Raw genomic sequence first — 22006 nt, forward strand, 5'->3', positions numbered from 1 at the left:
CTACACTTCGTTTTCTCAATTTATACTACACCTTGTCTCCCAATTTATCTGAAAACATCTTTTTTTTGGAGGGTTGTCTCCCCTCTCACCTCAACGAATCATGTCTTCCGTTGTTATTCTCTCTATACAAAAGCTAAGACCTCAGAGCCCTTGAACATGAAAAGAACTTGAGCGATTGCAAAGGGTAAGAGGAAATGAACGAATTCTTTTTTTCTTTTCCAAGAAGGGTATTGTCCATCCCGTTGCCTGGTGTTGAGAAAGAGTAACTTCTAGTGATACCAGTTAAATATACGCACAACTTACACAATAGGAATGTGTTATTTTCCATGAAGATGGACATACCTGTGGCTAAAATAGTAGCCACGTGGAGAATGGGAAAGAAATGTGAGTGTGAAGAGGCCTACCAATGCAGAATTTGACAGATAGCCTTTAGGGACTCATGCAACAACTGCTCACCGGTGAGTTGTATCCTTTGATGGCTCTCCCTAGCCCTGCCTCTCAACCCCCTGCCCATAGACATCTCTACCCGCCTCTATACACGCTCATTTATATGAGTGTTTGACGGGCAAAGTAGGATCAATGAGCATGTTCCCCACCTCTTCCCACCCACTCAATCTTCCTCTTCCTAGGCTCAGAGAAAGCACCATAATTTCACAAATGAAGATGTGGTACCTACATGTGTGCATATGTACACGAATTAGTGTGTTTCTACATGTAAAAAAAAGATTCTTAAAAATAAAGAAGAAAAACTGGAGAATCTTTCATTTTTTTTGGTGTTTTTTTTTTTGTATATTTGTGCAGACCACTAGAGGATTTTTCAGCCTCAACAAAACACTATTAAAACAAAGAATCTAGTAAAATATTTGTGCATGTACTGCTAAACAGTTCTAGCAATTTTATTAAGCAATACCTTTATTATTTTTGAATATTCTTAACAGACTGGAACAAAACATTTTATTCAAAACAAAATATGCATACTGTACGCATGTCGCAAGGGTTAAGTATGATGCAGAGGTTCAAGTCTGTTGGAACAAAAACAAATGTCTGGGGGAATTTCAGAGCTATAAAGTTAATAACTAAATTTTGTATGCTAAGAGGATTTTTCTCTATGGATATTTCCTTCAACTCCAGCCACACAGCGCGCTGATCTGAAGTGCACTTCCCAAATATAGTCAGAGAATAGGAAGGAATGTAAAGTGTCTTTTTTTTAAAAATTATTTGTTTTGTTTTGTTTTGTTTGTTTGTTTTTAAAAACAGCCCTTATTAACTCTTCCTTCCACTGGTCCTACTGTAAACGCATAAAAGCCTTTTATTTTTTTCCAGAAAGCAACTCCATATACACTCAGCAGGTGAAATGTTCCCACAAAGAAAAAGAAAAATACAAACAGTAATCAGACTTCACTCCCTCCACTCCCAGGACATGTTCGAGTGAGGTTTTTGCTCTTTGATAGAAATGGCTGACCTGTTTGGTTTGTAAAAGAAGTAGTTCCTCCGTGACCATGCAGGAATGCAGGCCCTTCAACACTCGGAATCATCGCCAAGCCTCTGTGTGGGGGACATGAGACAAGGTTGTTTCTAATGTGTGTACTGCAGATACTGGCTGTTCCTACCATCTCTCCCACTAGGAGGAAGGAGGGGAGGAAGGTCCCGGGATTTCGTCCTGGTCTCCTCGTTCCTGTGACAATGTCCCCAGTGGCTGGCAGTTCATCACTGCGGTGGAAGGGAGACGCTGTGGGCGCCTCCAATCTTCAGGGAAATGACTCGTTCGCTCCCGCCTCTAGGGCTGTCTGTCTGCTCCTGTCCAAACGACCAGCAAGAAAGGACCAGAGCATTTGGGAATGGGAACTGGAGCAGCTTAGTTCATGATAGCTTTTTCTTTTAATTATCCCTCCTCTCTCTATTGTGTTGTGTTTTCAACATGAAAATGTGCACACTGTCTGACTCTACTACCACAGTACATGCTGTCCAGCCAGGGCCCTGGATCCTCTCGGTCTGGGTTTGTGCAAGAGCAAGCACACCCATCACTGTGGTTACACATACAGAAGCAAGCGATGTTGTTTGCTGAGGGCACAAGAAGAGAGGGAGGGGAAGCCGGCAGGGCCCGAGGGCCACTAAGGGAGCATTTTTATTTTATTTTTTTTTGTTGTTTACCTTTTTTATATTTTTTAAAAATTTTTAATTTTTTATTGTTTTTTTTTTCTTTTTGTTGTTTTGGTTTTTTTTTTGTTTTTGTTTTTTGCTATACCATGAGGACATAGCAGTTAATTCCTCTAATAGAAACTGACAGGACACAGAGACAGAACTATCCGATGAAACACACACAATGTCTAGAAATAGATAGATAGAGAGAAGACGGTGAAAAGACTTAGTTTTACCTCTGAGGAAAAAAAAAAAAAACCATCCCGAAAATAAATCCTGTATTAACAAGTGCAGAAAAAGAAAACCCGAAACCGGAACGGAAGCAAAGAAAACCTGCAAACATTAAAACACAGCGTATAAAATGGTGTGAGAAATTGAGTCACTTCAGAGCCTTTTGTAGTCCATGAAAAAGCTGCGATTGTGTCCTTGTGTGGGATCTTGTGGATCTTTGAAATGGTACCCTAGAGGCCTTGCAAGAAGTGATGAGACGGTAAAAGCACCCGGTTTCTGTTCCGTTGGACAGCAGGTGCATTTTCCTGGTGGGCCAGCTGTAAGCGTGGAGAGGCAGGTCCGGGGCAGGTCCCTGGCCAGGTCCCGGTCAGTCCTCGTTGGCCGGGTTTTCTTCCAGTGTGGGTAGACCTCCCACGCCGAGGCCTGTGGTGTTGAGCGCCACAGAGGCGGTGAGCACGGAGTGCAGCAGGATGAGGACCAGGACGTACAGTCTGAGTCTGCCGTGGCACAGTCTTGTGGCCGAGGACACCGTGAGCGAGGTCCTGTGACACGAGTCTCTCCGGCCTGCGGCCGCTCTGCGCGGATGGCTGGGCTGCTCCTCTCTCCTGATGTCACAGCATTCGGGTTCAGCATTGGTGAAGAAGGGTTCATAGAGCCCTGCAGGAGGAAGAGAGCAGAAGGTGAGAAATAGGGGTGGGGAGAGACAGACACCCCGAGAAGCTCCTAGGGGAGCAACCTCAGCCACCAAAGCTCTTAAACACTTATTATTATTTTAGTCTAGGGAGGTCAACACAGCAGACAACAGTCCACAGATCAGTGTGCTTGTGGTGCTTGCTCATACTCCTGTCAGCCTGGCCAACAAGGTGCTGGGCTGTTGCGAAGACACGAGGAAACATTCTCATTGCTTTGATTTTGGAATCAAGTAGTTTCTGGATCCGCTTCAGACACCAGAGGAGACCAGAGACCAGGCACCTTCCGCCACTCTTTTTTCTTTTCACAGGAATGGGATCAAGTAATGCAATGCCTTGCATGCACATGAGTGGGCTTTGTGCTGGTCCATCACAATCTCATAGTTCCAGGGGTCGTATTTGCTGCTTCTTTTCCCCTCCTGATCCTCCCTGGGCCTTGTGAAAGGGCCTGGCTACCTGTGGGTGTATAGGGGGAGGTCAGGCACTTGGTGTATTTCCTACATCTTCCCTTTCTTCTTTTGTTCGCCATGCTGTTGGTTGCCTCCTGGATTTCAGCCTCTCCTAACTGGTGTCTGACCTGCTGGAGTCAGACATCTTCTGGCTCTTCATGTCCCCTTCCTTCCAATGGATCTGAGACTTGGCCTTTTAGTGGTTCTCTCTCTCCTTAATAAATCTCTCATTCTCTCCTTTCCCTCTTCTTTCTCTGATTGTTCCTATGAATTGTTCCCACTTGATAAATGCATGCACTGACACTTCCAAAGTGATGAAAAGCTTAAAGCGATCTTCCCCATCAGGTATGCGCCTTGCTGTGTTTTATACAAGACTTCTGCATGGCTATGTAAGCCACGGGGCCCTTGAGTTTTCAGCCCACTAAACTGTGTCTCACATGGGTGTTAGAGACTTTTTCACATGATTTTCCTATCTGAAAACTTTCCACAGTAGACTTGTAATGACTGAATGACTCGAAAATGCCAGGCGATTGTGAATAATGATAGTTATCGGTGGCATTTCACAGCCACACCCAAGTCATGAAATCTAGAAAGCTTTTCTTGATATCCAGACTCACTATTTAGCCTCCCTGCAACCCGGGGCCACTGCCCCTTTCCCAGGGAACCCCGGTCTGCACCCCTAACCAGACTGCTTTTTCTTCCGGGGATTTCTCCCATGGTGGAGTGCTTCTGCTCACTGTGTTCCTAGGAGTGGCTCAAATGGAAATTCCTAGGTGAAGCCTGCACAAAGGCTCCTGGTGAATGTCATCCCATTTCCTTTTGGCCACAGTTGCCCATTTCCATGGCTGCTGCTTTGTCCGGCAGCCATCTTAAAACCATAAGCTACACATTAGCAGCACTGGATTCTACACATGCGGCAGAACACATAAAACAAAGGAGGGATTTAATAAGCATTGATGACATGAAGAAACTAAGTACAGAGATTTGCTTAAACAAAAAGAATCTTTTAAAAATAATATATGCTTCGGTCTTCAGTTTCTGTTAAAGAAATAGCCACGATATCTTTATAATGATGCTTACAATATTCATTTCTTCTTAGGCATTCAAAGGTAAACTTCACCTTCGCCTAGGAAGAATATGGAAAAAAAACTGAATTAATGAGGTCTGCAGCTCCGACATTTTTTTATTGTATGATATTTTCTTTTCTCACATAAGATACCTCATTGGGAGGCTATTTATTGAAATGGGTGTTACCCGATGCTATATTCTGCAACTTAAGAAGTTTATATGGCAACTATAAAAACAAGAATCCACAGGCCATTTAGAATAACATGGTAGAATGTGAGCCAGAATCTAACAATGTCATGTAAGCAAGACTCTCCTCAAAAGTTGTTCCAAAGTTGACATGATAATTTACAACTAAAGTGTTTTCCAGAAAGAATGATGCATTTAATACAGACCAATAAAAGAAAGCTTCCTTTTGACTGGCACAACTCATAATCTTTCTTTTTTGCCCTCTGCATTTGTTTTAATGTACTGGTTATGGGGCTTGAGATTAAGACCTGGGCACTATCCCTGAGCTGTTTTGCTCAAGGTTGGCTCTCTACCACTTGATCCACAGCTCTACTTCCAGCCTTTTTTGGTGCTTAATTGGAGATAAGACTGTCATGGACTTTCCTGCCAGGCTGGTTTTGAACCTCAATCCTTAGATCTCAACTTTCCGAGTGTGAGCCATTAGTGCCTGAGCCCTCTGCACATTCTGATGACAGTTTTTGTTTAGTGTGATATATGCACACATGCTAATGCTCAAATCATTCCAGAGGCTGTTTAGCAAAACAATAAAAAATCATCTCTTCTATACGCTTCATCTCAAATACTTCCCTGGTGTAAATAACTGCACCTCTTTTAGCACTGGTTTTGAAAGTATATTTCATATTTTTCTTGCTTTTATTATTTTTTTAACACCACCTGTAGGATTTCTCCTCAGAAAATTTGGAGGGAAAACCTTCATCCTCCCCTTCTCTTCCAGTAAATTCACTCCCCTCGGAGCCATCTCCATCCCCTGACACAGTGTGATCAGCCATTCACGCTCCGGGATGGGACACCACCAGCAGAGTACAGATGCTCAGTCACTGCAGTTTCTCCCTCTACACCCTGTGCTCACCCCGAAGGCTCAATTCCACCTGCTCACTAATTCACCCTCGATCGTGTGGATTCATCTGTGCCAGGTATGGTACCTGCCAGCTCCCCTCCCCAAGGCAGGCCCTGTGGGGCCTGCACCTGCCCATCCACACTGATGGCTTCTGTACCTAAGGCTGAGCTAACCCCACCCCCCAACCCTGGAAGCAGTTCACAAACACCTTCCTAGGATTCTTTTTCAGTTACATTCGAATCTACAGGTTACATAGACACATAACAGCGTTACCTCTTTGCGGTGCATCATGTGATGTTCCCAAACATGGATCTCTTCTATCACATTTCAGTCAGTTTAAACATGCATATCTTCCCAAGCTTAACATTTCCTTTCAGTGAAAATATTCAAGTCCTTTGTCTAGATTGAACCCAGGGCCTTGGACTGTGATAGGCCTTATTAATCCTCACAGTCTTAGAGTTTACTCTTGGCTTCTGTAACTCCATTGGCTTTGATCACTCCATTTTAAAGAATGGACTGCACCCCCACCTGTGGGTCTAGTTCCTGATGATTTGACATTTAAAGATACATGCAGCCAGTGTACCATTTATGTTCCAAGGTCATAGAGACAAATTATAGGAACAGGTCATGCTGCTCCCACTCAATGCTTCTAGCCTCGTCTGGCTTCTGTAACTTCACGTTTGGCTTGCACCTGCAGGAAATAGCTGTTACATCCTTTACAAGGATGTAAATTTTTGCTTCAAAGCAGCCATAACAGGGGACTCAGAACTACTTTTAGTCCCAGCCAGTAATAAAGACTTTCTATCAGCTGTACTGTGTCTCTCTTGGTAGCCTAACCCACAACAGTACTTACCAGGGAAACACTCTACCACTTGAGCTATGGCCAGCTCTTCGGGTTTTATTTCGTGTTGGATAGAGGCTCTTGCTAGCCATGCCCCGGTGTTCTACCATTCTCTCTTCCCAAGTATCTGGCATCACAGACATGTCTCTTTTCTTCAGAACTGCCTTTTCTCCCATTGGAACTTGCTACTACTGTTCAACCTCTTTCCCATCTTCTCTCCTGGCTAATCTCCCCAGCCTTCCATAAGAGCCATTGAATTCTTAATTTTGAGAACAACTTCTTTCTTTGTCTAATTCCTTGTATAGGTGAGAACGTGTAGAATTTGTTTTTTCATGCCTGGCTGGTTCCCCTTAATAAACAGATGTCCAGGCCCATCCGTGTTGTTGGGGGATGAGACAGCTTCATTCTTTCATCACTGTTTTGGGATAGTATTCTAGTAGGTGCAGCTGTCTCTTCGACATACTGATCTCATTTCCTTTGGGCCAGCCGTGGGACTGTTGGATGCTATGGAGGTCCTATTTCTCATGTGTTGAAGAACCTCCCTACTGTGTGGCATAATGGTTGCACTAATTTGCATTCCCACTGAGGGACTCCAGGGACTCTCTTTAGATGGGAGCCTTTTCTAACCGGAGCCACAAGATGGTTCATCGTGAGCTTGAGCTGTTTCTTTCCCACACTTTTCCTGTTCCTGTGCTCTGTGCCCCATTCCTGCTCCTGCTGGTCTGCAGTTTCCCATGTCTTCAACTGCAAACGCTCAATGGGGACATTATTCTGCATCATATCTATTTGATTGTGTGTCTGGGTATGGAAGTCTGGTTTATGAGTTGTCATCCTCCAAATCCATTCAGACATTGCTTCCATGCTTCATGGCTAGACGCCAGAATATGTCCTTTAATTTTTGGATCTTACCCACTTTATGTCACTTATTTATATTCCTCGGTTTTCTGGAAGGCTTAGCATTCTTTGATATGTAATAATCTTGCTGAGGGACTCTTTCTTGTGATCTTGAAGTTGCTTTTGAAGTACTACTGTTCTCCTTTCCCAGTTACTAGACAAGTATCGCACAAGGATAAGTAGATACACAATTCCTCAGTTACATATGTATATATTTGCATATTCTACATTTATATAGGTATAACATATGAATATATTTATGTAGTATGCATGCATTTATTCTGAGGATCCTTGAAATGTTATCATTTACTGTGTTTCACTCCTTGAACTAACATTCTTTCCTCTCTTTCATTTATATTGTTCTCCTTTTCTGCTTGTCTCTCTGTTTTTCATGTTGTCCCTTATTAAAACCACTGAAATCAGACACGTAAGTAGGATGCTTGACAAGAAGATGTGTTGTAGAGCCTTTATGAGGCATACAGATGTGGAAACTTTTAAAATTCTGCCTTTAGGTGAATGCAGCTTCCCCAATGATTCCATGCAGCATCTGTCCCAGAGGGCGGGTGCCAAGCTGCCCGGTTTGGGGGCGGGCAGGGTGAGAGGAGGCGATTAGGAGAGCCTCCGCGGCATGGTGCACCTCCTCACAAGCCCCCCCCGGCCCTGGCCAGCCTACCAGGCCTGCTCTACGGGGCTTGCTTCCTCACAGCCTCTCTTCTATCTGAAAACCAGCTCTTTCCCTGAAAGACTTACTCTACCAGCTTCCTTTGGAGCCGAGTCAGGAGGGAGATGCCCAATGGCTGGTGGCTTCTTCCTCAGGTCCACACTGGCCTCCCGCCTGTCCCAAGAGCCAGGTCAGGGGTCAGTGGAGCCCAGGGTGGAAGCCTGGCAGACATTCCCCCCAGCTGCGTGAGCCTCACCTCTCCCAGGCCCCAGCAGTTGGTTGGTTGCGTGCATCCCCTGTCCTCTTCCTCCTTCCCAAGAGGTTTGGTTGTTGCCTCTGCATCCCTTCATTTCTTCAGTTGGGATGTGGTAGAACCTTTTGCTCTTCTCTGGGCTACATGGCTCTTCTCTGTCCTGCTGGCTTGTGGACCACAGTTCTATATATCAAGGACACACAGCCTTCTGAGGAAATGATTTCCTGTCCTCTGTGTGGTAGAAAGCACCATGTGCCACCTTGAGCTCCCGTGGGTGTGTGGATATGGGGATCTCACCCGAGTCACACAGCCTTAGGCCGGGCAGGTCCCAGGAGGACTCTCTACAAAACCTAACTCTAAGTCACCATCACAGAAAGTCTAAGCACACATTTCCAACTGAAAATAAACTATCAGCAATAACCTCATTGCACAAATACATAGATGATTAGGGTTAGAAAAGAAAAAAGAAAGCAACTTTCAGGAAGTGAAATGTTCTGAGACATTTTGCTTACAAAAGGTTCTGTTTGCAATGAATCATTACTTGCTGTTTGCATTGAGCAATAATAATGAATATTGTTATTTTATTGTACTAATCTAATGTGTGTGTGTGTGTGTGAAGATAAAATACCACATATAAGCTGTTTAGACTAGTGTCTGGCAAATGGTAAAAGCTCACATTTATGCCATTGTTAAAATGACAAGAAAAGAAGAAATTTCCAGCCCATTTTATCAATGCATGTGCCTTCACACACACACACACACACACACACACACACACACACACACATGCACACACACACACACACACACATGCACACACACACACACACACACCATATAATTTAGATATATATTTATACTGACATATAAAAATGTATCTGGCTGGCACCAGTTGCTCACACCTTTTATCTTAGCTACTCAGGAGGCTGAGCTCTGAGAAGCATGTTTCTAAGCCAGCCCAGGAGAAATTGAATCAAACCAGAAGTGGTGCTGTGGCTCAAAGTGGTAGAGCACTAGCCTTGAGCAAAAGCGTTCAAGGGCAGGGCCAAGGCCTGAGTTCAAGCTCCACAACCAACAAAAAATTTTTAAAGAAGTATATCTGACGTAAAACTATGCAAGAGAATACTATTCTGTAGTTGACTTTCTATTATTTATTTTAGATTACATATATGACCAAGTGAGATTATATATAATATATAATGTAGTATTATAAACATCAACATTTATGCCTTTAAAGCAGATAATGTGACACAGAATTTAGAAAGTTCTTGAAGTACTCTCTCAAGAGTAACTTTAATAATTTCTTTAATTTCTCTTATGGTTACTAAACTTTCAAACCCATTTTGCATCAATGATTATCGTTCATAGATGTATAAAATAACTTATTTTATGAAAAGATATATTTATAGTGTTTGATCGCTGAGATTTTTCATTATACAGCACTTGTTTGTCTATATTCCTTTCCTTACTGTCAGTATTTTATTTCTGTCCACCTTTGTCCTCAATTAGAATTGTGGTTTTATTTTCAGTTATGTTATGGTTGCATTCAATGGTACAGCTCTTGTTTGCAGGTTTATGAATTGATTTCCTCATTTGCTTAAATTTTCTTCATCTTTTTATTAATTTTCTATGATTCTCTTTTGCCCATACTGAACTGAAGACCACTTTACTCACTTAAATTTTTCTCTTACAAAAGTAAAGAAATTATTGTTCCCCATTTTCACCTAAGAATCTCCAGTTCTCTGACTTTTTGTGTCTAGTGGCTTTACAAATTTTGTAGTTGTAATTTATATTTTTATCTGAATATCTTCTGTGCTTTATACTTTGCTTTATTTTAACTTTAGTTTTGGGTATATGTTAGAAAGGACTTTTGTCACTAATTTTATGGTGTTTTTATATATGTTCAAGAATGTGGTCTTTATAAAGTTACTACTCCAGGTTTATTTTCTTTGTATCATGTTATATATTCTTTTAATTTTTTAATGTTGCCTTGAGCAAATAATGATTGGTTTTTATGTTTATGTATTTTTGCCTAATCAGAAGGTCACCCAAAGATGTATGTGTCTGGTACAGATATTCTTATTATTTTACTATAGAAACTTTGCTTTTGTCAGTAGTTACAAAAGTTCATAAGCCTTTTCACATTATTCTAGATATTCACTATGTATTAAGGAAGCAAATGACAATAAAAACACTACCAACCATACTGCTTTGTATAAGCATAGTGTTTTATATAAACTGTAATGTGTGAACATGTAATTATATAAACATAATGCTTTGTATAAACTACCCATGCATCCATAGATCTTGGTATCCTGGGGTTCTTGGGTCTAACCCCCACACATGTAGGGGTGATTGTGAATATGTCAGGGAGAAATGTATCCCAGACTCTTCAGAACTTGCGTGGTCCTGGTTCAGCATTGCAAATGCAGAGTTGAACGCTAACAGCATATTAGTGGTTTCATTGCTCTAACCCTGAAGAATGATCCTAAATGAAATTACAATCAAAGGCCACATTGGAATGGCAAAAAAGAGATACAGAAATTTATTCCTTCATTAAGACCATACAGGAAGGTTAGAAATAAATTGGGCATTTGAAATGTCTTGAAGCTAAGCAGAGAATTTCCTCAACCAATGTTCTCAAACCTCTCCAGCCTTTTGCTAGAACAAAGACTGTCTGCAGCCAGAGAGGCTATAGTCTAAACAGAAACCCAACACACGCTGTCAGATATCACATTTCACATTGTTATTTTCCTGAGAAACGGTCTCTGTGGTTGTTTTTAATTATGAAAAATACATTCTGAGAAAAGGGCAAAAAAAAGGATAATGGACACAGAATGTACATTCACCAAATACATCTAATTTTCCACTCTAGTTCTAATGAATCCTCAGAGGGCTGCCTTGATGCTCGGTGGAACTTTCCAGAATGATATCCAGAAAGCCTGGGGATTGTTGGAGGAGAGGGGAGCCAAGGCAGGCAAGCTGGGTGTGTCCACACAGAGCTGGGCAGGGAGTCCTGGCCGAAGGACTGAAGCCCTGTTCCATTTCTCTATTCTAGTAAGTTACCAAGGACCAGACTCACAGGCTGCAGATGGAGAGAGTCATCAGGGAGGAAAGAAAACCCACGACTCCTTCCCACTTCCCCACCATCCCAAACACTTGCAATGCGCTTTCCCTTCTCAGGCTGGATTTCTTTCACACTTGGGAAGGGCCTTGAAGGAGTTTCATGAAGAGCTTCGGAGATGAAAGAAATTTAAGAGCTCCATGTGAATTTATATTTCAGAAAGATGCGAGGAAATTGGACCTTTCTCGTGGACGTTTCTCACATCACGCTGAGTGCTATCTAGCTCAGGGATGGTTTCCTTCAGCTCATCATCCAAGAAGCCACATAAAGAAAACCATATGTTCCTTCTCAGGAAGATGACTTATTCTCTGCTCTTCTTAGTTATGTTTAGTTGTTTATCTCTGTGGAAGGGTATGGTGGGAAGCAGGGACATATCACACATTGGTATCGCCAAATGCGCATTACCTACAGTCTTTTGAAAATTGAAAATCCCTGCTAATGAGGAGCATGTAGAGGAAAAATTTCTAAAAACAGGAAACTATATGAATTATTCCATGGCTGTGGTGGATCAAGCCATCAGCTGTAATGGGAGAGACAGTATTGTTAATGCTTTGATCCTCTAGGGTAGTTAGTACACAGACATTTCCTGCTTTACTTTTTAAAAGAAAAACCAGACTCTGTGTAATCTTGCGCACAAAATCACCGCAGGGCCGCGTCCACGCAGCTACATGCCTATGCCTGGTAACAATTTCAAGGCCTTGTAAACACCTCATAAACAGTGCTGGACTTCAGAAATATGCATTGTTTTCATGAGCTAGGGAGAAATCATATTCATAATCTGATTCATGGGTCTGTGAAACATGAAGTGTTTTGCAAAGTTGTGCTTTTAAGAAAATGACTTTGTTCAAGACAAATGCTGAAGGGCAAAATTGGAAGCACCCTACCTCTATAAAAAGCACTGACCCTGTGTCTGCAGCAGGAGTCAGAGCCGGGAGGAAAATATGCGCTGGGGAGATGCTATCAAGTTGTAAACATTCTGGACTTTTGGCAAAAAATATCAAATGACATTTTTCAAGCCCTTTGACCTTCTCCATCCAATTCAAGGAATTTTTTTCAAGAAAATAAGGAAATGATTGGCTGTATGTAAGTATAGACATGCATTTCCAGTATCATTTTCTCACGTAGTAAACAAGGGAAATGAGAAGCTATCCTAAATGTAATTTACATGATGCTCATCTACAGTGATCTTGTGCAGATGTGCTATGATGCTTTGCAGTCTTATTTAATGATGCAAAACACTACTGATGCTACGGAATTTTATTTTCCTATTGGTACCGTATGGCTTCCTCATCTATTTTTTTTCCACATTTGTACTTACCAACTGTATTTGATTTCTGATAGAAATATAATAATGAATACGACTTTATAAAAGAATGATGTGGCATTTTAGAATATATGATCAAAATGATTAGGTTTTAAGAAGACCCGCTCTACTGCCTAGAATAGCATCCCAAGAAGGTGAGTGCTGGGTGCTAGGTGATGCTGGTTTGGAACACATTATTGTTAATGACAACAACCAACTGCGGAGGTGTGGCTGGGCTTCCTTCTGCCATTCATCAGAAGAGGCTTCTGGGAAATTTACATGGCTTCCTTGTTTCAAGTTTTCTGAACATCCCTTATCTCTTCTAGGCAAGGCACTTAGATTTATATTTGGCAAAGAGTCTTTCCTTCCTTCCTGACTCCAGGCGTGCAGTTCAGGTGGGGTTAACCATCTTCCCCTCTTTCACACTTGTGTGCACACATGCGCGCGTGAACACACACACACACACACACACAAAGAGGAGATTTCCTGACAAAGGATTATATCCTGCCTCCTCTGTGTGTTCATGTGTGGATAGGAGACACCAGCACAAGACATGTCCACCATGATTGAGGCTGAGGGACCTCCTGCTGCTGAAGTTGTTACGGGGAGAGGTGATCATGAAATTCAGCTTATGAATCAACTCAGAGATAGAAAAGGAGGTTCAGAGGTGATGGGACACAGCTGGATCTGTCTCTAGACCTTATACTAGAGCCGGTGACAGCTATGCATCCATATTTCCCAACTGACATCCACTCACATAGATAGACATGACAACAGGATATGTCTATCTGTGTACCTATCTATGTGTCCATCTAGAACAGGTATACATTTTATAGTCTGTGAGAGACAGAGATGATGAATGCACAAGGAAATAGGTTGCTACCTGAGGACCATCTACAAGGTGCTAACCTAGTCACAGGAGGTTCACCAGGCAGGAGGAGCAGGCTGGAGGGAAGATGGGATGTTATTGGACTTGCTCACCATTCCTGGCTTTGAAGGGGGTGGAAGGATGCTGAGGGATGTATGTGGCTTCGGCACCATGACAATTGCTGCTGCATGCCAGCAAAGAAATAGGGATCTGTTTTCTAAAACTTCAGGAAGCTGAGTTTGCTGACTATCTTTATTAAAGGTTGAGAAATAGTTATGGAAGTAGGGGCCAGGGACAAGGTGTCCTGCAGGCACTGTGGGAATACCACCCCAGCTAGCTTGAGTTTCTGACCTCCAGAACTACACCATAGTAAAAGCCATCAAGCTTGTGTCCTTTTGTTAAGGGAGGATTAAAAACTGAACACAAAGGTTTTAGTGATTTTTTTTTCTTGGAGTGAGTAAAAATGCAAGAAAAAAAGTATTTAAGGGGAAAGGAAGCAACATGAGCTTTTTAATTGGAAAGAAAAATTATGGAGGAGAAAGAACATAAATCTAGACTCACCCCATTTATTCTTATAAGTTTCTTCCCGTTATAGTAAATATTTTAGTATACAGTAGAAGCAGAGATATGGTTTATAACCCTCTGGAGTCAAGCAAGTAATAAGAAAGTCACAATTAAAAGGACTAAAACGACTCCATTGTAATACAAAATTCTGGCAAAAAGAAAAGGTCCCGAAGAGCTACGCACTCTACTAGACAGAAAATGCCAAGTGTGGCTAGCTTTCTTCTCAACCTGGGAAAGCATCTTAACACCTTTACTCTCCAGTTTCCTTACCAGCTAAATTTTAATGCTGTGATATCATGTTAGAAAAGCAGGAGTCAAGAGTCCCTGAAGGTCCTCAAACTAGTGAAGTGGAAAGTGGGGTGGGGTGGTGGTGGTGGTAATGGCAGTTCCAGGCCTGCCTGGGCATTCCCACTAACACCAAGAAGTTTAAGTAGTGTAAGTAAGAGTATCACAACCCTACCTTGAAAATAACCAATGCCAAAAAGGGCTGGAGGCATGGTTCAAGTGATAGAGCCCCTGCTTTGCAGAGTGCGAGACTATATTTAGGCCTTCCTTAATAGCACCACAAAAGAAAGAAAAGAAAGCCCCTGACAGAGTCTTCCCTCATTCACAAGGCCATTCTCAGTGAGCACTCTGTTCCCTGAAATTGTAGGGCAGCATCCTGAAGACCACTTACAGGGGGCTGGGTAACAGCTCAGCCTCTCAGCTCTGATTCTGCATGGTCTCACCAATGGACTGTCTCCTGCCAGAGGCTCACTGTTGGTTGGTTTTGTGCTAATTGAGGGATTGCCAATAAAGCTGATGTTTTTGTGGAGATGTATCCTGTGGAAAGAATGAGGGAAATGGACAGAGATGATTCTTTTTGTTTTGTTTTGTTTTGTTTTTGGTCAGTCGTGGGGCTTGAACTCTGGGCCTGGGTGCTGTCCCTGAGCTCTTCAGTTCAAGGCTAACATTGTACCACTTGAACCACCACACCACTTCCAAAATGATTCTTTTTGTAGGACAAAGATTGGAATTTTAAAAGCTATTTGGGAAATTGTTTGAAATATTTTGGAAAATTACTAGCCTATATTTTCTCGTAAACCCACAAGAGAAGTTCATAAAATCAAGCCTACAGGGGTGATAGAACACACATTTCCAAATGGGAGTATATTTTCCTAGAGGTACAAAACTATCGAGCTACATTTTCTTTTCTCCTTTTCTTGTAGCTTTTTATTCAATTTTCCCTGTAGATGTCATCATTTAGAGAGGTTTTAGGTTCTTTACAGTGTAGAGTGGACAGCTCAGTGAGAGGCTGGCTTTTCCACCAGGCATGCTGAATGCTGCTGGCTCCCAAGGTGAAGGGTTCACATGCACACTCAGAGCTAAACATCTTCCAATTATGGAAAGGTAAGAAACTAGAAGCTTCATGGGGAACACGGTGAAACTTCACTGTGATTCTGAATTCCCTCCATCCCAAACATTGCCTCATTTTATAACTTAAAATGATCAGCAGCAACGTCCCTAATCTTTCTTTCTCATAACGACTCGGTTCCGACCTTCTAGACCCAGTGAGCCGAGCTCTTCCTACTTTTACCATTTTTAAAAATTGCTTTCTGCCCACAAATCTTGTTGAACTTGTGACATACACAAAAATTTGCCTTCGCGAGAGGCAATTAAATTTCAGTCTTGAAGAAACAATACTGGACATGAATGTGTGGTTCTCAGATTGCAAACTATGGCCTGTGCATTCGTCTGCCAGTGAATCAACAAAGCGGGACTGTGTTTTGGCACTTGCAGGACTAGACACCCACAGGCTTGCAGACTAAGTGAGAGGTGTGGGCTCAGTACCTGGTGTGTGGCAGGCGCAGTACCGTGAGAGCTGGAGGCTCAGTACTGTGAGCTGCCAGTGTAGACCAGGCATGAGTCCCAATCCAGCATTCTTGCTCCAGCACTCTTTCCCAGATGCTTTCCCTGGCCAAAAGCAAATGAGCTTCTGGGAATGGATTGAAAAGAGAGAATGTTTAGCATCTAAGTTCAAAGCTAGCCTGGGTAGGAAAGTTCATGTGACTCCTTTTATCTCCAATTAATCAACAAAAAGCCAGACAAGCAGGTGTGGCTCAAGTGGTCGAGCAGCAGTCTTGAGTGGAAAAAGTCAAGTGAGAGTGTGAGGCCATGGGTTCAAGACCCAACAAGGCTACTGTCAGTAATATAAGCGTGCCTGCGACGTTTATGGGGAGCAGATCTCTTCCATTAAAACTCGCCTTTGTGAGGACACCTTCTGTCCTAAGAGCTGGTGGATCTGGGCTGTGAATGTGGCTTTTCCTGACCCCAGCCTCGCCTGGTGCCCCAGGCCTCGTCCCAGGCTCCAGGCCTTACGCGCGCCCCAGGCCTGGCTCTGGACCCCAGGCTTCACCCTGTGCCCCAGGCCTTACGCGCGCCCCAGGCCTGGCCCTGGACCCCAGGCCTGGCCCTGGACCCCAGGCCTTGCCCCACACAGGCCTTGCCCCACATCCCAGGCCTCGCCCCGAGCCCCAGCCCCGCAGGCCTATCCAGGCACCCTGCAGTGCCCGTTGCTTCCCCCAGGCACACAGACACGCGGTGAGCTCGGGCACAGAGCTGACCGAGTCCCCGCGGAAAGCCGTCCATCCCCGCGCCCTCCATCCCCCGAGCTGCTGGCCCGGCTAGGATCAAGCAGGGGCGCGGACAGGCTTGCCTCCCCCAGCCAGGGTGGCACATTCCTTGTTCTGGAACATTCCTGATCTCAGGTCTAAAGGGTGGCCCAGGGGAGCCCCGTCTCTGCAGCGGAGTGGGTGCGAAGCCCAGGAGCCGTGGTTCGGACAGCTGTGGCTCTGCAGAGAGGATTTGGGTCTCTGCCGCAGCCTGCGGGGGTCCCTACCCATTCCGGTCCTCCCCGTCCTCCATCCCCACCCCACCATCGTCCTTCCTTCCCCCCCCCACCTCCCCCTGGCTCCCGCCTTGAGAACCCGGCCCCAGGGCGCAGAGACACAGCGCAGGGCACGAGCATACCCCACATGCACCAGGGGCCCGTGGCTCACGCCTGTAATCCTAGTTACTCAGGAGGCTGAGATCTGAGGATCATGGTTCAAAGTCAGCCCGGGCAGGAAAGACTGTGAGACTCCTATCTCCAATAAACCACCAGAAAACCGGAAGTGGCACTGTGGCTCAAGTGGTAGAGCGCTAGCCTTGAGCTGAAGAGCTGAGGGACAGCGCCCAAGCCCAGAGTTCAAGCCCCATAACCAACGCGTGCTCACACACAAAGTAACACTCTTACATTTAGGCTATGGATGATTAACATGAACACCTTAAAGAAAAGGCACGGTCAATACTGAGCCAAATAACCATGACCACAATTACCAATGAAGTGTTCGGTTGGTATTTGGAGACATTTTTGTATGCTCTGAACTTCCAAGCACTTCAATAAACCCAGAGGTGGAGATTCACGTGTGTGTGTGTGTGTGTGTGTGTGTCTGTGTTAGAGAGAGAGAGAGAGAGGGAGAGAGAGTGTATATGAATGTATAAACATGAATGAGTGTATCTGTGTATGTGAGTGCATGTTGTTATGTGTATACATGTTAGTATATGTGCATGTGTGTATATGTTAGTATATAGAGATGTGTGTATGTGGTAGTACATGTGCATGTGTATATATGTGAAAAATTGCATGTGTGTATATGTTAGTATATATACATACATGCACACATATACTGTGTACATATGTGTATATGGTAATATACGTGCATGTGTGTATAATGTATGTGTGCATATGTGCATGTGTGTATCTGTTAGTATTCACACACATATGCACATATATACTATGTGCATGTGTGTATATGGTAGTATATGTGCATGTGTATATGATCATATATGCACATGTACGTATGAAAGGAATCTGTTCATGTCTCAGGAGAAGAGTTAGTGATGTAGAACTTCTGTACTTCCCATGGCATGACTGTAAAGTGATCAACTTTGAGTCAGCGTTCTAGAAGGGATGAGGGAAGGACAAGGGGGTTCAGACTTCATCACCACACTGGTGGACAAAGGGGAAGTCCCAGGCTGAGCCCACACCTGCCATGGCCTCGGGCAGGCGAGTGTGGTTCTGGTTCCAGGCTTGCTGGGCAACAACAGGAACAAGCCAAGATTCATCCAGGCATGCAGGCCTGCAGGCATCCGGGGGTCCAGAGGACTTCCCTCGCGGGTGGCTCCCAGCATGTCCTCGGGGCTCCTAGAGGACTAGCTGTGTTTTCCAACCCGCAGGATGGAATGGCCTCCTTTGTTATTTTCTTTTGGAAAGGAGTTGGGACAGCAGACCTCCTCCTGCTGGGAGAGTTTATTTCAGTGCAAAGTGTTCTGAGTGGCCTTCGTGGACCGCAGTCCCACTATGTGCTGTCACTTGGGAGCATGTAATGGGGAGCGGCCTCGGGCTCTCAGAAACCACCGGGGATGTGGGCGATGGTTCCTGTTGGTCTTCCATGGGAAACTCATGCGTGGATATTTCCTGTACCAAGTGGACAGGAGCTAGGGTAGCTCACAAACACCCAGACTGGACAGCTTCAGCATTGAAGTGTGTGTGTGTGTGTGTGTGTGTGTGTGTGTGTGTGTGTGTGTGAGATCCACAAACTTGGGGAAATGTGAGATTTGGAGTGGGGAGCCAGGGCTGAGCCCTCGAACATCCCACAGTCACTGCAAACACAAGCCCGCGGGCCCACGGACTTCTCCAGCCACCTCTGTGGAGTCTCTGCTTCCTTCCTGGAGTCACAGCTGTCCCGGCCCGGCCTGGCACCTGTGGACATCCGCAGCAGCAGCAAGTAGTAGAGATGACACCTGTCCACCGAGCAGGGACACCATTCCCTCCGCAAAGCAATCAGCATGGACATGGGGCCCCCAGAGATGCCTGCGCCCTACACCCATGGCCACTCAGACACTGCAGGGTTTTCTGTCGAGTAATTTCACAAGATGTTGGGGGGAAATGCCTGCCTCCCTAGGGGGAAGGGGCACCTGCCCCTATGGACTGGGAACCCAGCAGAAAGCTGAGCAGGGGGTAAGGTGGGACCCCCAAAACGGGGGTGAGGCAGAGACCCTCACAGACGGGGGAGGGGTCAGGGGAACCCCAAGGATGCCGATGGATGTGGCTTTGTGCTCTGCTCCTGAGCCGTTTTTCATTCAACTCAAAAACAATCCACACTGGGAGGGGAGCTCGGGGCTGGGATTGGGGGAAGAGGGGTTCCCCATGGCCGACTGAGAAAGGAAGCCAGCACCCCAGACTCGAGACCCACAGATTAAAAAAAACACAGGCCTCATATTTCAAGGGTGGTCAAGGAGGGTCTTTCTGTCCATGTGAACTTCAGATACATTCACGAACTCATAGATTGTGTCTGGTGAATTTGGTATCCCAAAGCAAGAAGATGTTCACTTCCTCCTTCTCCTCTTCCTTTCTTCCTTCTCTTCCTCCCGCATCCCTTCTTCTTCATCCCTCCCTGCCTCTGTCTCTCTGTCTATCTTTGATTTCCTTGTCTCTAGAACAGAGATGCCACCTGACAAATGATCTGAACATCGAAGCAGCAGAATAACACAGGTGATAACAAGTTGGCTTTTTGCTAGTAGACCATTTTCATGACCACTGTGGAGGGGAGGCTGCCTCTACTGAACTTTGCTTGGGAAGAGATCAAGTCCCTTTCAGGAAAGCCCAAAGTTGCCCCCCATCCCCCCACCTCAGTCAGGGGCTGGCACACAGGGAGCAGACATTCCGTCCTCATTCAGGGGAAACCTCGGCTCCTTTTCTGTGGGTCTTGGAGACAGCTATGGAGAGTAGACAGAGGGTCTGGGAATAATCGGATACATCTCAGCACATCACTATTTCAGAGAACCTTTGTCATCTGATGTGTATAGAGGGTTTGGTGTTTCTCCATGCTTAGGAGAGATGTACACTTAGACCTGCAGACTAAACTAACTCAGATAGTTACAAGAATTGCAATGGTATCATGCATTGGTTTTGTCTCCTACAAGAAAACAAAACAGGGCAACAATGTTCATGCCAGTCTGGCAGAGTATTTTATCTTTTCCTCAGCATACACCACTTTTTAAAGAAGGCTACTTTAAGCCTTTATGTGTCTACATTATCTCCCATGAATAAGTGGAAAATAAAACCAAGCATTGTTGTCAGTTTTTGGCCCAGTCTGAGACCTTTGTTGAAAGAACTGAACATTTTTAATGCTAAACATACGGTCCAATTGTATCTAGTGCTTACTGTGTGACTCACTATATATACCCACAAACAACCACACACAACCACACATGCACACACATGTGCGCACACATGTTCAAGCAGACACAGACAAGCACACATGTACACAGAGACACATACACAGAAGGTACACACAGTTACACATACATAAAACACATATATGCATCCACGCATCCACACAAATACACAATACACTGCATACATGTCTGCACACAGCCTAGCCAGACATTTCTTCTATTCTTGGAACTTATGAAAGATAAAGCAACCGGAGGCTGAGCAGGGACTGTACATTGATCACTAGCATATAGAAGAGCCTTTCCTGCCTTCTGCATGTCCACTTCCATGTTGCATGGGCAGAGGCCGCAGGAGGCCCTTGCCCATTCTCACACAGCTGACCACAGCAGCCTGGTCACTGTCCTCCTGCGACCACATCGTGGATGCTGTGGTGCTGAAGGCCATTTAGGGTTTTCAGGGCTCTCTGAGGAAAGGTGTGGAAAACTACTAGCTGTGCTGCGGGCTGCATGAGTTGGCAAATCTGCAGCATGAAGGAACAAGAAGAAAGCCCCACGCCCAGGCTGCTGGACACAGCCGGCCCCGCCCCTTACCTGTGCAGATGAAGCTGGAGAGGCCTCCGTAGATGACTTCGTCATTATCGGGCAATATAAACGGACACCTCGTCTGGACCTCCAAACAGTATTGCTTGCAAGGAATTGTCTTTCTGCAGTTAAACTGTGTGACTTCAAAATACTGGGAACAGAGCCAGGCTTTGTAGACAATCTGCAAAACAATCAGAAAGACAAGAATCAAGAATACGGGATGATGACAGCTTACCTGCCCAAGACAAAGGACAGCGGTACTCAAGTGCATACGGGGAGAATCCCCATGTATAGCAGTTACAGAAGAGCAGCTGTGGGGGAGAAAACAGAGCAAGGGGTGTCTGCTTTACGAGCCGAGCAGTAACTGAGCTTGTTGTAGAATGCCCAAGTATTCTGGCATGGCCTTCAATGTAGCTCATGGGGTGAAAGCAGGAACAGAGCTTTTTAGAATCCAGTGCTTATACAGGAAAAGACATAATGAATGACCCAGCTGCCAGACTGGTTATTTACTGCAGTGTGCTAGGTGCCTGGTAGTTCCTCTGCAGGACACAAGATGGCGCTAAGGCCTTGCAGGATTCAGTCACAGCCCATTTAAGGCTGGCCTGTAGAAGCCCTGGGCCTCTCACAGCCAGGACTTAAAAATCTCATAGAAAGCCAGGAAGCCCCACGTAGACCACACAGAGCATGGACGGTGGGGTGACGGGAGGGAGCCCCCAGAACATCAGGCCCACCTTTAAGATGCCCTGTAATCCACACCAACACTGCTTGAGTATCTACGTGATTTAATGAAACATGAAAGAAGTATGACTTCATTTATCTTCTCTCTCTGCCTCTCTCTCTCTCTCTCTTTCTCCATGGCTAATGATTGGAAAGTTACTTAAAAAATAGAAGCAATGACAAAAGTATCCCTCCATAAGTCAGGTCAGTGACATTCGGTCATTCCCCAGATCCACACACTGAAACTTTTCTTTATGATTCTAGGGTTCACACTAAGGTTA

The 22006-nt window shown here is 44.6% G+C and overlaps 1 protein-coding gene across 2 annotated transcripts in view; it reads right to left on the reverse strand.

Moving 5' to 3' along the window:
* Nucleotides 1-2737: 2737 nt before the first annotated feature.
* Nucleotides 2738-22006, reverse strand: part of Nalf1 (NALCN channel auxiliary factor 1) — a 452827-nt gene continuing 433558 nt past the window's right edge. Inside the window, exons 2-4 of one of the 2 annotated variants that reach the window (XM_042697223.1) lie at nucleotides 21018-21189; nucleotides 4589-4634; nucleotides 2956-3027 (exon numbers count right to left, since the gene is read on the reverse strand). In XM_042697223.1, coding sequence (XP_042553157.1) covers nucleotides 4612-4634; nucleotides 21018-21189 — 195 coding nt within the window. In that variant the 3' untranslated portion in view covers nucleotides 2956-3027; nucleotides 4589-4611. Of the gene's footprint in view, nucleotides 3028-4588; nucleotides 4635-21017; nucleotides 21190-22006 lie in introns of both variants that reach the window. The other variant, XM_042697222.1, reaches the window with a different exon arrangement.

Source organism: Dipodomys spectabilis, unplaced genomic scaffold (genome assembly GCF_019054845.1).
Source record: "Dipodomys spectabilis isolate Male_0828 unplaced genomic scaffold, ASM1905484v1 ptg000215l, whole genome shotgun sequence".
NCBI lineage: Eukaryota > Metazoa > Chordata > Mammalia > Rodentia > Heteromyidae > Dipodomys > Dipodomys spectabilis.